At 37.4% G+C, this 17009-nt stretch overlaps 2 protein-coding genes across 2 annotated transcripts in view; one reads left to right on the top strand and one right to left on the bottom strand.

Moving 5' to 3' along the window:
• The first annotated feature begins 10 nt into the window (after positions 1 to 10).
• Rapgef2 (Rap guanine nucleotide exchange factor (GEF) 2) overlaps positions 11 to 17009 on the top strand; it is a 257625-nt gene continuing 240626 nt past the window's right edge. The window contains exon 1 of the mRNA XM_013029819.1: positions 11 to 90. Within this exon, the coding sequence (XP_012885273.1) occupies positions 22 to 90 (69 nt within the window). The 5' untranslated portion in view covers positions 11 to 21. The remainder of the gene's footprint in view (positions 91 to 17009) is intronic.
• Positions 7001 to 16746, bottom strand: LOC105995896 (UDP-N-acetylglucosamine transferase subunit ALG13 homolog). The gene is given in 3 exon segments (XM_013029809.1): positions 7001 to 7185; positions 7188 to 7247; positions 16740 to 16746. Coding segments are annotated over 3 exon segments (252 nt in total).

Here is a 17009-nt window from a genome sequence, read left to right on the forward strand (position 1 = left end):
CAACCCGGCCCGTGGGGGGAGATGGCGTCCTACGTGGATAACAGCTTCCGCCAAGCGGTGATGAAGAACCCCGCGGAGAGGACCCCCCAGGTGAGACCCGTCGCCCCCCGCCTGCACTTGGTCGAGTTTGTGCCCGACAGGCTGTGCCCTTCCCTGTTCCCCGCCACTCCTGTCCTGTCCTGGCACAATTTTCCCTACCGCTCCTTATCAGGATCCCGGCTTCCAATCGCATTCACCTCCAAGTCTTTTCCCAGGACGTCAGAGGTTTATTTTTCCCTCCCTTTAGTCTTTTTTGCCTCTCCTCTGCTAATGGTTGATCTTACCCCAAGCATTGCTTGGCGAGGGTTTGCTGTGTACACTAGGGCTTCTCTCTCCAGAGTATTTGGGGAGCGCTGGGTCCTAGGAGGAAGGGTCTCACCTCCTCTGCCACTCAGACTGCAAACTCTGGTCCTCCCGTCGTTTGTGGCAGCCCTTTCACTTTTAGAGTTCATTGGAGGAAGAAATTTACATGGTTTTGCCAAAGACAGTTACGTAGGGCATTGCATAGTAAAGCATTGAGATGTTTGTATATTTATTTACTATTTTACGTTCTTGAAAAAGGGAGGCTGCTTTCCATTGAAGAGGAAGAAAGTTGAGTAGGCAGAATAGTGTTATTAGTTTCAATCGCAGACATCCCTGCAGAGTAGTCATATTCGTAACACTCCTGGGAAAAGCACCCTGCGGATTCTTTTGGTGTTGCACAATCTTGTCAAAATTAGGTAAGTTTGTTAACGTTTATACAGGCTTTTTTTCCCTCTTGCTTTAAGTGGAGGTATTGCAGCTGGGGTGGTTGGATTTGATCATCTCAGGTGCAGAGGGGGAGATGTTAGGAGAGCGTGGTGATAGTTTGATTTTCTTTGCTTTTAGTTGCTGAATTGATAATAATGTATATGCCTAAGAATTGGGGGAACGCTGCTTGCCAACCCTTTTAACTCCTCCTAATCTCTTGGCCATCACACACCCACCGTGAGGACCTGAATCTTGAGAGTTGTTTTTTTTGTTAGGTGTTCAATTCCATTTGCCTAATCTAAATACTGTTGGACGCTAATATTATTATTAGTTAATGTGAGGTGAACAGAATTGCCTGCCTTTGGATAAGCCCCAAGAATGGCACCTGGTACCATTTTTGGTTTTTCATTTGAACCGTCATAACATGGAGATCCTGGATAGAAAAGATTGCACATATTTATCTAATTCGTGGAATATGGGCAGTAATTTTACAAGAATATGTATTTCAGCATCTCCAGGATGTGTTTTTATTAGAACAGGGAGTACTCTGCTTTGATTTTTGTCCCTCCCCTGTTGGTGAGCTACCTCTCCTGTGCCTCCATCTAGCATTTGTTTTAAAACTGTCAGATGCATCAGTCTTCTGCATCTGCAAATGGACATTTCCAGTCTCAGTGTGAAGGAAAAGCAAATTCCAGTGACAGCTTTCAGTTTAAAAATGGTGTGGTGGCTAAGTTGATAGAGGGCTAGCCAGTGAGTGAAAGTGGCAGTCCTGGTCTTGTACCTAAAAAAGGAAAAAAAAGAAAAAAAAAAGAATGGTGTTTGAAGTGCTAAGTGAAATCACTCAAACAGAATATTTGAACCTATCTGGGTTGGTCAGAATATGATGTTAGAAGCCATAGTAGAAATCAAAAGGAGAAGTGGTACCTGAGTTGATTAGTTAGAAGAATAACAAGACTAAAACATATATGGGGGCAGGGAGTGGATCCCCAAACTAGACAGAGAGGGATAAAAATCTCCACTGTGACAGTCTGTGGATTGTGCCAACCAAATGAACTGCTAAGCTTTGCTATTCCCCTGCCAATTGGGTGGAATAGAGTAAAAACTTGGTGGGTCAGTTACTACTCATACAAGATGCAAGCTCCATTGATTATCTGAAAGCAGCCCTTCTTCCTGCCAGGAAAAGTAAACCCAGAGCAACTCACTAAACATTTTGAACATTCTTAAATGTCAGCCCTACTAACTTTGGTGCTCATTTATTTTTTTAGACTAATATAAGCCTTCATGTTTACTTATTGTTTTAAAGAGAAATTAGCTGGAAATGGAAATGTCTTCCATCTTTTCCTGACTTACCAAAAGTAATTCATCTACTGAAAATTTGAACTTGAGTTAAAAAAATTTGATGTTTTATTAATGCAGGCCTGGAAAGTTTTACTGTATGGACTGTCCATTCTCAGGAATGCTTGAGAGAGTTAGAGCTGTGTAGTGTGTTAAATAAGCTAGATAGAAGGAGCAGGAGTACATTAGGGATCTTTGGCCTGTGGTGCTTTAATTCTCCTTCTGAGAAGAGACTCAGTTTGTGATATTCTCATTACAGGCAAAAGGAAGATTCTTTAAAAGAGAAGAGTACATCTTAATTTACTTTACTTTTATAAACAGGTCAGCCTTGTTCCTCTTCCAAACTCTGAAGACATAGGTCTGTATTTAGGCTGGTCAATTACCTAGAAGCAATCTTGATGTCATTAGTGTAACCTAAGAAGTGGGCAAGAGGACACTCTGGGATGGGGGAGTTTTAGGGCTTTGGAGTGATAAAGAGATGTTCATACTCCCTGGAAAGTGAGACTCAACTCTAGGCATGCCAATGGAAAGGAAGAATAATTAGGAGAAATGAAAAAAAATTGTCATCTGTGTTCAGATTGAACTGTTACTATGTCACCTGGTATAATCTTAAGAGGAGCAAAAAGCCGTCTCTACTTCACTGTTTGCTCCATATTGTGTGTCTGGAAACCTGGCCTGAGTTTACTCAATGGGACAATGTATTCTAAAATAGCATACTCCCTTGGAAATAATGGGCACTTTATATTTGTATTTTAAAATGCACCTCTGTTGAAAAAGAGGACTTTAAAGTAATTGCTTTATTCAACTATTTGGGTTTGTGTTTTTAATCATTTAGATGAGAGTTGTGGTTAGTAGAGCAATTCAGTGATGTAAATTATGTAAATACATTGCAAACAGCTTTATCCCCCCAGGCTTTATACAATCAAATGATTCTTCTAAATGATTTTATTAACTTGTTGGGTTCTGGCCCTTTGAAATCGCTTCTATGGAGTGTTTAAATGCTTTATGTTATTAAAATTTTCTAGGTGAAAAATCTTTTGCAAAATTGTTTACTTAAGACTTAATTTAATGTGCTTTTAGCTAGCTATAAAAGTTACGTTTTAAAATGCTATTTGTAAAATGACTTCACTGTCTCTTTCTGGTTAATTTTTCTTACTTTATCTTTCACTATTGAAATGTTTTGTGGCTATTGTACCTTTAGTTTAGTTACTAATGCCCAGATTTGTCAGTTGAGCATTCGTAGCAGAGTATAGGACATAATTCTTTGCAAAGTTGACAGTAAAAGTTTATCTTGAGTTATAATGAGAGCAGGTAGGGGAGACCTTTAACCCACAGAGCTTTAAATGAGGGGAATTAGCAAAGTGTCTCTGACAGATATTTAACTTTCAAATCTAGAAGAAGAAATATGTCAGTTCCACATCACATTTCTACTTTTTTTTTCTATTTTTTTTTTGAGTAGATTTATACTTTCTTTTCTTTTTTCTTTTTTTTGTCAGTCATGATGCTTGAACTTAGAGCCTGGACACTGTCTTTGAGCTCTTTTGCTCAAGGCTGGAGCCATAGCTTCACTTCCAGTTTTCTGGTGGTTAATTGGAGATAAGTGTCTCATGGGCTTTTCTGTCTGGGCTGGCTTTCAACTGTGATTCTCAGGTCACATCCTCCTGAGTAGCTTGAATTACAGGTGTGAGCCACTGGTGCCCCGCTCTAGACTTATATTTTCATCTGGCAGCTTATATTTTCATTGTATTTTAGGTCATTTTTGGGGTAGTAAAAATTGTCTTTTAAATAGTTTTTGGTTATAAAGCACAGCTAAACTGTGCAATGTGAAAAGTATGTCTTGCAAGAAATGATTGACCATATGCATTTAAATTTCACAACAGTGATATGTTGGTTTGTTGGTTAAAATACATTTGGATGAAAAGATTCATTTTAAACAGTATATAGCACATGACTAAACAAGTGAAAACTTAAATTTATGGCAAAATCTATTGACATTCTTTTGCAGTTATTGGTGGAAGCTTTGAAGCCTTCATATAACCTGTTAAACATTAGTAATTAAGTTTCCTAATTAGTATTGCATATGTTGGCTGGTGATCACAGTGAGCCCCAGTGCAATGCTACATGTAGGGACTGGGTTAACTGTAGTCTGCTCTGAACCCTAGCATTTCATGGAGCAGGTAAAGATGAAGAAGGGCTGCCTATTGCCAGCTTTTTTGGTTTCCCTGCACCTTTTTCCCCTTCTAAGAAGGGACATAAAAGTGAAATCAATTATTACCTCCTCTAACTCTCATTTTACTAATGAATGCAATGTAATAATAATAATAAAAATCCCTTGTCAAGTTCTTGAAATAGTCTTTTTGTTATAAGAGAACACTTACTATATCAATGAAAATTTAGGCTGTGAACCTACCAAAAACTTCATTTGGGTAGAATTTGGGGAATTTAATGTATCACAGCAAGTAAGGTCTTTCTTTTGGTGACATTTGAACTTCACGTCCCATTAAGTAACCCTGGGATATGTCTCAGATACCTTTTAGAACCCAGAGACTGTTCCTGCTTGATGCATAAAATTTTAGAAAAGTGTTGTTATTTATTTTGTGAATTTTATATCCAAGAATTTTTGGAAACTGGTGTTAGTCTGTGGGATCTTCATACCTGCACTGCATAGGAAATTTCCTCTCTGCACTCTGGTTTTGGTAACAGTTTTCTCATCTGTGTAATGATCATTGCTTCCTGAGGTGAGAGCTATTATTTAACTGTAGCCTATTTTAATGAAATACTATTATTTACATGGCCTAGAGAATGCAAAGATGAAATAAGAAATCTGTCCCTCAAGTAACTCATCAATCTTTGGTATTCTGTGAGTGGGCTGTGGTTCATCTATGCTGTAATACCATCAGATGTAGTGTGCATTGAGAGTTAGGGGAGTAGGAGTTCACTTCTAAGGGTTGATGTCCAGTCTAAAGGCTTGAGAAAGTCTGGAGCTGGGATTGTGCAGTAGAGATGGATTAGATATTGTTGGAGTGTGCTTGACCAGCCAGCTGTATGTGTATGTTGTCTCATTGTCTTAAACTATGCTTGAATTATGCTATTAGGACCTAAGCATAGCAAATTATGGTGGACATTTCTAGTTCATAGAAAAAATTCCATACTGTTGAATATAATTTTACTCATTTGGCTCTTTAAACTACAGTGTCTTCTGCGTGTATATTCTGAGGATCTAAATGTGAAATACATATGTCCTTGACTTAGGATGAAGTTATATCTTGATAAACATATTGTATGGTAATAGATTGTAAGTTGAAAATGCATCAAATGCTCCTAACCTAATGAATACCCACTGTTTGGGAACACACAATATTGTAGAGTATCCCTTGCGTACTATTGTGGTGATTACATAGTGAACTGGGTGTAATACCATATATTGCTAGTCCAGGAAAAGATCAAAATTTGTAGGATGGTTTTTATTGAATACACTTTTGCACCAACATAAAATTAAAAAAAAGTAAAGTCAAGATCTAAGTGGGGAACCATCTGCATCTAATTGATTATATAGTTATCCCAAAGACAAGTTTTGTTTTTAAATTTAACCCATTCTTCACATTTTTTTATTATTCATTTGTAAAACAGCAATGTCAAGTTCTCTCATACAGTAAATATTTCATTATCACTATGATAGAATATCCTTCAAAATTAACAGCAAATTCTACTGTATAATATACAAACTTTTTTTGTGTGTCCTGGGAGTTAAACTCAGGGCTTGGGCACTGTCCCTGAAGAGTTTTTATTGGATCAAGGCTAGTACTGTACCAATTGAGCCTTAGCTTCACTTTTAGCTTTTTAATCGTTAATTGAAGAGTCTTATGGACATTCCTACCAGAACTGGATTTGAACTACAATCCTAACATCTCAACTTCTCGAGTAGCTAGGATTACAAGCATGCACCACTGGTGCCCAGACAATATACATACTATTTGATTTAGTCTTTTTTTTTTTTTGGGTCCAGTCGTGAGTCCTGAACTCTGGGCCTGGACGCTGTCCTTCAGCTCTTCAGCTCAAGGCTAGTGCTCTACCACTTGAGCCACAGAGCCACTTCCGGCTTTTTTCTTTTTGCTTATGTGGCGCTGAGGAATCAAACCCAGGGCCTCAAGTGCAAGGCAAGTGCTGTACCACTGAGCCACCTTCCCAGCCTCTTGATTTAGTCTGTTCTACTCTTTAAAGCTTTGACATTAACCAAGGTTATTTTGTCACATTCTGTTTATATTTTAGAATAAAAAAGTATAGATATTCACTCTTTTTCAGGATAAAAGTAATTTCTCTAAGTATAATGCGTCAACAAAATTTGGTCATCTTTTTACTTTTAAACAACTACTAAGCTCTTCATCATTGCTGCTTTGGAAAAAAAATAGTTCTCTGAATCACGAAGCTAAAGATGCTCTCATGCAAAAATAATTTGTTACTGTTTTATACTCTAAAGAATATCAAACTTCAATTATAATTGTTGACATTTTTCTAGATTTTTTTAGACAGTCTGGCTGTGAAGCCTAGGCTGTCTTCAAACTCATGATCCTTCTGCTTCAGCTTCTCAGAGCTAGAATTACAGGTGTACATCATCATACCTTGCTTATTTTAAAAAATACTTCCAAATCCATTTGAAATTCTAGGAGAAAACTATGAAGGCTCACTACATATTAAAGATTAGGAAAATCGGCTACATTTATGAACTCAAATAAGGTTTAGACCCAAATGCAAAATTTATACCATAAAATTGCCTAAAAATTCAATGGGTGTATGTAGTATATTTATATTATTCTGTAAATGTATTTGTCTATTTTGAATTTATCACATTTAATGGATTATATATGGGGGTATTTTTTAACTGTTAATAGTTTAATGTTTATTTTTGTAATCCAACACCTTTATTAAAAAATGCAGGAATTTTTTCTGGGTGGCCAGGAGGATAATATTTCAGGGTTGATAAGGCCATTGACTGTAACAGCCCAGGAAGTGTGCTGCAGGTACAGTAGAAGAGATGTCCCTCTTTGTGTAGCTGCTTTGCCAATTCCAGTTGATGATTGTTATCAACTTTTCATTTACAACTACCACAAATGGCTTGCCTTTTTCCAGAGTCTCCAAACAGCTTCCTGTACCTCAGGAAGACCCAGAAGTTCTACACAGAGGAAGCATTCTCCAAAGACAAGTTTTTTTTTTTTTTTTTGGGTCCGGTCATGGGGCCTGAACTCTGGGCCTGGGTGCTGTCCCTTAGCTCTTCAGCTCAAGGCCAACGCTCTACCACTTGAGCCACAGTGCCACTTCCGGCTTTTTTCTTTTTGCTTATGTGGTGCTCAGGAATCGAACCCAGGGCCTCAGGCATGCAAGGCAAGTGCTCTACCACCGAGCCACGTTCCCAGCCCTCCAAAGACTAGTTTTTAAATCTATGATGATAATGTGATAGCTAAAGATTCTTTCTTTTGAAAAACTAGTTGACTTGTACAATATGCTCGCACAATGTAATGATTGGAGTCAGTATTTGAGACCGTTTCTTCACTCTCTGGGTTAGTCATCTTTCCTAACAAATACCTGAAATACGTACTAAAAGCTTCTTGTGTCTCAAATGTTTTGAAGGTTGTGTTTTAAAGCCTTGCCAAGCCTTGCCAGGCCTATCACTTTTAGGACTGGTGGGGTGGGGGTGGGGGGTAGGGGAAGAGGGAGGGTCTCATATGGCAGTGTATGGAGTGTATGTCTAAACAATTTGGCCAGAGAAAGAGTTGGGGCTGGAATCCTACAGGACCTACACCCACAGTGACTACGCCCCACCTCCTAATTTCCAGCATCTTCCAATTCCTCCACTAAAGGAATCAAGCTGTTATTTCTGTCTTGGTATCATTTATTCAGACTATTAACAGTACTCCTTCTAATAGTGTATTTTGATTGGATTAAGAATGGTAAATTAGGTAGTAGAGTAGCAATTTTTAGTACATATTATTGATCTTTTGTAGCTTTGTCAGAACTGGAACATACCTAGTAACAATTACGTTCAGTAGGGTTATAATATCATCTTTTTATGATGAAAAATTGTTGCCACATTATTTTAACTATTAAGAATTTCTGTCTCTTCATGACATTCCTCTGCCCCCCACATGCTAGTTAACCACCTCTTACTGAATATAATATGAAATGTTTTTTGATGTAGGTAGGTTTTTTTTTTTCCCCTCCAGTCTAAAAGGAGCTAACTTTGATGCAGTCTTGGTAAGGCTAGGTTATGTGGAGGAAAGTTTAGTCCTTGTGTTGTCTGGGTTCCTCTATTTCTGCACTTCATATCTGTTGTGCATAAGTCATGGTATGGAGGAGCTAGTGTTGGGAACTTGAAAAGAGGAATCTTTTTTATTTTTGTTATTGGAAATAAACTGTTAGCTGAACTTTCTCATTACTTCCTATAAATTGAAAATTATAGATTGTAGGACTTCAGAATTTTTTTTTTTGGTATTTAATATGAGCAAAAGAAACAAAGTGAAATAAAATTAGACAATTTGTTCCTGTTTGGATGCTTAGTTGATAAGCTGAAACTCACCATAATATCTGGATTTTGGCACTTTTTTTCCTAACCATGGAATTGATTCTAATTCAACATAAAAGGTAGAAAGGACACTTTAAATAAGAATTTGTCATTAACTAGTCACTCTGGGGAAGCCTCATTGTAACTTTCTAGAAGCTAACAATGCATCTAAAGGTTAGGGCACCATGGTGATTATCTTATTTCTCCTGAGAGTTCATTATAGAGTGAACTGATTATTACTATTGTTGTTATTATTATCATTATTATTTTGGTGATGGGGTCTTACTATGTACTCAAAACTAAGCCTACAACTCTCGTTCTTTCTGTCTCAGCCTCTCAAGTGCTGGGATTACAGGTATACATGTACTACCACCAAACTTGGCTGATTCTCTTTTTTTTGCATTGAATATTTCCCTTTGAGACACTTGTAGATTAATCTTCCATGGAAGAAGTAATAAATGGATTCTTGTACCATTTCTTCCATCAGTAGTCACCACTAGAATATGAATAACAATTCCTCCATCAAAGATCTTTCTTTGGGGCTGGGAAGGTGGCTCAGTGGTAGAGTGCTTGCCTTGCACGCATGAGGCCCTGGGTTCGATTCCTCAGCACCACATAAGCAGAAAAAGCCGGAAGTGGCACTGTGGCTCAAGTGGTAGAGTGCTAGCCTTGAGGTGAAGATCTGAGGGACAGCACCCAGGCCCAGAGTTCAGGCCCCATGACCACCACCATCACCAACAAAAAGGAACTTCCTCTGGCTGGCCCTTTACAACTCTGACTCTGGCAACTATTAATTTATTCTCTGTTTCTATAATTTTGTCATTTAACTGTTACATAAATGGAATAATAAAGTATGTGACTTTTGGGAGATTGCCCCCATCCCCAACAAATTTCTGCTATCACCACTGAATGGTTTGGCCATGAGTTCCTCAAATAAGTAATGGGATTGATAGGGCAAGATGAGATGTATTTAAATGGTGGTACTAAAGAAAGAATTCTAAAATAATAGTATAAGATAATAGACAAAAGGTCATAGGTCTTGGATGAACAAGAATTGCAATGGTACAACATTTGGGATAGAACTAGAAGCAGTAAAGTTAGCTATATGCTTGTCATGATCTCATTCAAAGAAATCACTCCATGGACATTATTTTTATTTTAACCAAAAGGAAGTCTGATGGATGTACAAATAGCCTTCTTATTTGTAGGGGATGTGTTCCAGGATCCCCACTGTATGCTGGAAACTGAGATAATATTGAACCTATATGTGTTTTTCTTACACATTCACACTTGTAATATAGTTTACATTATAAATTAGTAAGAGATTAGCAATTGCAACAATGATACCCACAAGACAGTATATTGGAACTGAACTTCACAAATTAGGGGCGGGGGGGGGGGGAGTTGAAAGATGTCGGGGAGGGAAGGGATAGTGAGGAGAACAACAAGGGAAGGGGTAACAATGCTCGACAAGAAATGTATTCATTGCCTTACTCATGTAACTGTAACCCCTGTGTATGGCATCTTTACAATAAAATTTTAAAAAATGTTATAGCAATATGCTATAATAAAATTGCTAGTATGCCTACTTTGTGCTTTGGGTTCAAGGGTTTGGTGCATACACTCACCACCAGGCCAGCATCAACTGAGTGATTTGTAGCATAGATACTGTAGACAAAGTCAGCAAAAGTGGGATTCACATGGTCACTTTTGGTGATCAAAGTTAACATCATCAATACTGAGATACATTGTTTGTCTCTGAAAAACTGCAAGGAAAATAATTGTGCTATTCTTTTTGTTTGGTAGTGCTGGGAATTGAACCCACAGCCTCAGTCATGATCTTCATAGTGCAATACCCTTAGCTTAGTAGTCTTATTGCTACTACTTAGGTCAATCTAAGTAGAGAAAATACCAGACAGATCAGACAGACTAAAATTTGTTGCAAAATAATTGGCTAGTATTCTCCAGAAATATTGAAAGTAGAGGATGGAGAAGAAATTTAAGGAAATCCTGTTCCTAAGGGTTACAGTGGGTTCTGGGATTGACTCTAGACCTGAAAAATACTTAGAATAATGGGTGAAATTTGAATACTGAGGTAATTGTCTATGCTTATTTTAGTTGCTCAAGGGGACATAGAATTTTTTTTTTTTTTTTTGGGTCTGGTCGTGGGGCCTGAACTCTGGCCTGGAGGCTGTCCCTCAGCTCTTCAGCTCAAGGCAAGCGCTCTACCACTAGAGCCACAGCACCACTTCTGGCTTTTTTCTTTTTGCTTATGTGGTGCTGAGGAATTGAACCCAGGGCCTCATGCATGCAAAGCAAGTGCTCTACCACTGAGCCACCTTCCCAGCCCCGGGACATAGTATTTTTGAACTATTTTTGTAACTTAAAAAAAAAAGGGTTGGAGGCATAGCTCAAGTAGAGCTATGCACAGGGCACAGAGACATTAAAACAAAACACACAAAAAATTGGAAGTATAACTATGGAGCTATTTTGTGACCCTCGAAAGGAGTTACTAAATGATTTTAAAAAAAGATTTAATTTTTTTCATGATAATAATTTAACCTTGATAAGCCAGACTAGCTGTGTAGCCAGGACTTAGCTTAAAACTCATATCCTTCTATCTCATTCTTTCAGTACTGGGATTTCAACTGGCCAGGCTTAAACCATTTGTTTTCTTTATTTTGGGAGATTTTTGTTTGAGAGTTTTGGTGATAAAATTGTATTTGAGGACACACACTTATTTTAGGCTAGATACCTAAAATCTTATAAGAAAATAGAATGAAAACATAAACATTTTGTATGTAGACTGAATATTTGACTTTCCTCTTTTATTTTTTTAGTATAATTAACTGTTTAAATTCTGCATGGCAGAAAACTTCTGATCTTTTTTCCTCTAAGCTACTTTATATATAATCCTGCAAACTATTTTGTTTATTTGCCTGTTTGCCCTGAGACAGAATCTTACTGTGTAGCCTAGGCTGGCCTTGAAGTTCAGAATGCTGTATGTATCTCAAGCATATACCACCACATATAGCTCTAATTTCTTTTTAACACACACTTACTAGAAAATATTAGGTCAGAGTGTGAAAAAGTATTGGATCACTGATCTTTTCATTGTTATATTGATAAACTGCTTGATCAAAAACACATATTGCCAAACAAGTTGAAATGAGCACTAAAAACTGCTGAGTTGAAAAATTGAAATGCACTATTAATAGAGTGCAAAGAATTGAGGTAAGGAAGAATTTACAGCATCTCAGTTTCTTTTTAATTTTTCAGGAATATGCTTCCTCCTAGGCTTAGGAGCTGAAAGCAATGGAGTTGAAACTTCTCCTAGGCCTAGGAGCTGAAAGCAATGGAGGAGAAACTTTAGGGGAAAGCCATTTGCTGCATGTTCCCTCCTGGGACTTGGGATACCACAACTGGTTTTTAAATGTAGATTCCAGAATTCTTTATTCCCACATGTGAACCTCCAGACCTAGTTCTCCTTTGAGACATAAGTTGGAATGGGTGGGAATTCTGGCCTTGATTCCATTTTCTCTGGTATGCTTTAGATCTGCATCACAGTTACTGAAAACTCTTGGTAAAGCCTTTTCACTTTAAAAGTCCTTGCTTCCACTTCCTCTGATCTGCTTGTTTTCTTTTGTAGTTACAGATTTCTATCTTTAGTTTTGTTTGTATTTACAAAAATGTTTTGAGTATGTGGTGTATTTCCATCATGTAACTGATTTATTTCATGTAACTGAATCCTGGACTTTGGAGTCAGGCAGCACAGCTGTGGGCAGACACCTAACCTAGCAGTCTCTTAAGTTTATGTCTCTTTGAGTTTATGTCATAGACTATAAAAACCTGTTTTGCCAGGTAAGCATGTTAAAATAAATTTAAACTAGGTATTATCCTCTTTTCTCACTTAAGACAGGATATGCTACTATTACAAAAACAGGAAGGTGATAATCTTACAGTAAATAATGTTAACTTTGTTTACACCTTTATTCTGATTTTGTCAAAGGTTGATGGAAATTTTACCCCGGTTAGATATGACAATATTAATACATTCATTGTGAAGATTAAATACATTTTTTATAATATTAATATTATGTATATTAAATGTACTGCTTTTTAGTATTTGCTATTTAGTACTCTAATCTTTACTTTTCTTATAATGTTTCATCATTAGTACAGCACATTAACTTACTGACGTGAGTTATAATGTAAGTTAATTTAGGTATACTCAGTTGCATTAGTCTGCAGTTACTTTAAACTACACATTGTGTGGCCAAGTAAGAAACTGAAAGGTCAGCAGTGTTTTGAGCCTTTCCCTTAGCAAGGGATGTTAGCTTTTAAAGTTACAAGATTGTGTTTATCAAGCTGGGAAAAGGGAGAAAGTTTGAAAATCTTTTCTTTGGAGATGGAACCTAAGGTCTCTTGGGTGCTAGACCAGTACCTATATCTGAACTACATCCTTGGCCATTCCTTCCTTCCTTCTTTCTCCCTCTTTACCCAATTCTCTTCCCTCTCTTCTATCTCTCTCAGTCTCTATTCTCCTCCTTTCATATCAGTAGTGGGGCTTGAACTCAGGGCCTCAATCTTTCACTTGAATTTTTCCACTCAAGGTTGGTATTCTACCATGCCTCTAACCCTAGCTTTTTATTTTTTTAATTTTAATTTTGTTGTTGTTGTTGGTTGTGGGGCTTGAACTCTGGGCCTGGGTGCTGTCCCTCAGCTCTTTGGCTCAAGGCTAGCACTCTACCACTTGAGCCACAGTACCAGTTCTGTTTTTTCTGGTGGTTTATTGGAGATAAGAGTCTCATGGACATTGTTGCCCAGGTTGGCTTTGAACCATTATCCTTAGATCTCAGCCTCTTGAGAAGCTAGGATTATAGGCATGAGCCACCACTGCCCGGCACCTACCTTTTTATTTTGAAAGACAGTCTTTGTGCAGGTACTTATTATTGGCCAGAGCTATGTTCATGCTATTCTTGGCTATAGTGGAGGTTGGAAATTTTATGCCTCACAGTAGCATATAGGCAGATAGGAAAAGAAGAAATTAAGGTTAATGGTTATTATGATCCAATAGCATTTTTGTCCAGTTTACTTGCTTAGGAAGTAGATGATTGATAAGTTTATGCAATGATTTTCAGGAGACCTCTTTGAAAGTTCTATTTCTCAGTTATGGATCATACAGAGATAACTCAACTTTTTTGCTAACTTCTGTGTTCCATTATTAATTATCTGAACCTCAGTAACTCATAAAAATAGGGATAAAATACTAGTGGATGAGCATTATATACACATATTTATAAAATACCACATTTCAGAGTTCAAGCCCCATAACCTACCAAAAAAAATCACATTTGACTTAAATAACAATTTTTATGGTAACTGGGTTCTAAATGCCATATCTATTGATTTAGGAATTTAAAACAGGTTGATGCTTATAAGTGAGCCTTTTGTTTCCAATTTATTTATTTACTTATTTATTTAGTCAGTTGTGAAGCCTGAACTCTGGGCCTGTGCACTGTCCCTTAGCTCTTTGTCTCAAGCCTAGTGCTCTACCACTTGAGCCACAGCTCCACTTCTGGCTTTTTCTGCTTAATGTGGTGCTGAGGAATCGAACCCAGGACCTTATGCATGCAAGGCAAGTACTCTACCACTGAGCCACCTTCCCAGTCTTTCAAGCTTATTTCTAAAATTAAAAAAATTGTACTCAGTGTTTGGCTTTTTGAGATAGTCTAGGGTGATCTCAAACTCCTGCTTCCACATCTGAATTGCTGGGATTACGGGTATGTGCCAGTTTGCCCGGCTCATTTGATTTTTTTTTTGTTTACTTATATTTCTGCCTGTAATACTCCTTTTTCTGGGATATTAAGATTTTCTATCATTTTTCCCAGAAGGTGAACCAATACTTTTTTTTTTTTTTTTGGATGGCAATGGGATTTGAATTCAATGACTTGGCCACACACTTGGCCAATTTTGGTTTTAGTATTTTTCTTTTTTTTTTTAAATTTTTTATTGTGAAAATACTGTACAGAGGGGTTACAATTAGATGGGCAAGAAAATGAGTACATTTCTTATCAAGCTTTGTAACCTCCTCCTTTGTTTCCCCTTCCCAGCCTTCTCCCGCCCCCCCCAATTCTTCTCCCCCCCCACCAAAGTTGTAAAGTTCGTTTTTGACATGACAACTTGTACTTATCATTGTTGCAATGGGGCCACCTGTATTCTTATTTAAAGACTTGTTTTTTCCCTTCCCCTCCACAAATTATACCGACATCAAATACAGTGAAAGCAGGGGTTATACTGTGGGGGAGGGACATACAAAGCAACAAAGAAATAATCTTATAAATGCGTTAGAAACAAATCCATGAAAGAACAAAAAAGCATTTGAATACATATCTTAGGGTTCATTTTCCTAACATCATCTTATCTGACCTTTTCTGCTTGACTCATACATATACTAGATATTGCAAATAAGGGAAACCATGGGACCTATGTTTTTTTGGGCTTGGCTTATTACTTCACTTAATATAATATTTTCCACATCTTTCCATTTCCTAACAAATGGGGCAATGTCATTCTTTCTGATGGAGGCATAGAATTCCATTGTGTATATATACCATATTTTCTTGATCCATTCAAACCCTAGGTCTCCTTTGCGTAGGCCGAAATTTTCTTAATAGAGACCCAGAAACAAAACAAATAAAAGAAAGGTTGGACAAATGGGATTGCATAAAGTTGCAGAGCTTCTGCATGGCAAAGGACATAGCTAGCAAGATCAATAGAAAGCCCAGGGATTGGGAGAAGATCTTCACTAACCATACAACAGACAAGGGTCTCATATCTAAAATATACTTGGAACTCAAAAAATAAATCCCCAACAGCAAATCTTCAAAGAAACAACTGCCCAATAAATAAGTGGGCTAAAGACTTAAAGAGAAACTTCTCTGAAGAAGAAAGAAGGATGGCCAATAGACACATGAAGAAATGCTCAACCTCCCTATCCATAAAAGAAATGCAAATTAAAACAACATTAAGATACCACCTCACCCCAGTTAGAATGGCTATAATCAAGAACTCTACTAACAACAGATGCTGGAGGGGATGTGGACAGAAGGGAACCTGACTTCATTGTTGGTGGGAGTGTAAACTTGTTCAACTACTTTGGAAAGTAGTATGGAGGTTCCTCAAAAGACTCCACATAGAGCTCCCCTATGACCCAGCAATCCCACTTTTGGGCATTTACTCAAATGTTTACAAACAAGACCACACTAAAGCTACCAGCACAACTATGTTTATTGCAGCATTATTTGCTATAGGTAAGATATGGAACCAACCCAGATGCCCCTCAGTAGATGAATGGTTTTAGTATTTTTCTGATTGAGTCTTCCTGTTTTTAGTCAGAGCATGCCTTAGACTAGGGATCATCCCCTCTTTCCTGATCTTTGCCTCCTCAGTACTTATTGAATGAGATAGGTTTCACCAACTTTTTGTCCAGGCCAGCCTCTCACCTTGATCTTTGGGATCTCTCTAGTTTTTGATAGAACTGGAATTTGAACTCAGATTGTTAGATGGTTCTTTACCACTGAACCACAACTCCAGTCCTTGTTTGCCTTTTTAAAATACTTTGTTTTCAAAAATAATTTGTTTTGGTGGGGTTATAGCAAGTAAGAAACTAGAGTCTATGTAAGGATTTCTTAAAATTAGCATATGTTAGTTATGGGGACAGGATTTCATTGTGACATTTCCATTCCTATATACAGTGTATTCCAATCAGTCTTACCCATCTGTCCTTCTCTCCCTCTCCCTCTTTTCTAATACAACAGGTTTTATCCTGTTTTCATACATACATAGACCACCTACTTGGACTAAATTCATCCTCAAAGACTTGTTTTTAAGCACATATTAAACTCCCAATGAAACAGTTTATGAAAACGTAGCATATTTAAAGATGACAAATAGCCTCTATGCTTACCAGTAACAAAATGGTTAGCTAAAATGAGATCTTGTTTTCATTTAAAACAGATTAACTTGAACTATGTCAATTAGCCCCACTAGACTGAATATTTATTGGACTGGGACTTACTGTTCATCTTGAAATCTCAGTGTTTAGCATTTCTTTTAGTAGAGAATAGGAGCTGATAAATGTTTAATGACTTGATCTTGCTTTCTTGAGAGTTGATGGATACTAGGAAAAAGGTAATTATATACTTGTAGATTGATAGGACATTGAAGAAAAGCTGAAAAGAAGCAGTAGTTTTGATTCAATGTTTGTAACAAGTACTTCTTTATAGAAATAAGTAACTAACACAAAGGAGGCAGTAGCCTCCTTTGAAGTTTAATCACTTTGAGACTG

The sequence above is a fragment of the Dipodomys ordii genome, unplaced genomic scaffold (assembly GCF_000151885.1).
Source record: "Dipodomys ordii isolate 6190 unplaced genomic scaffold, Dord_2.0 Scaffold123, whole genome shotgun sequence".
Classification (NCBI taxonomy): domain Eukaryota; kingdom Metazoa; phylum Chordata; class Mammalia; order Rodentia; family Heteromyidae; genus Dipodomys; species Dipodomys ordii.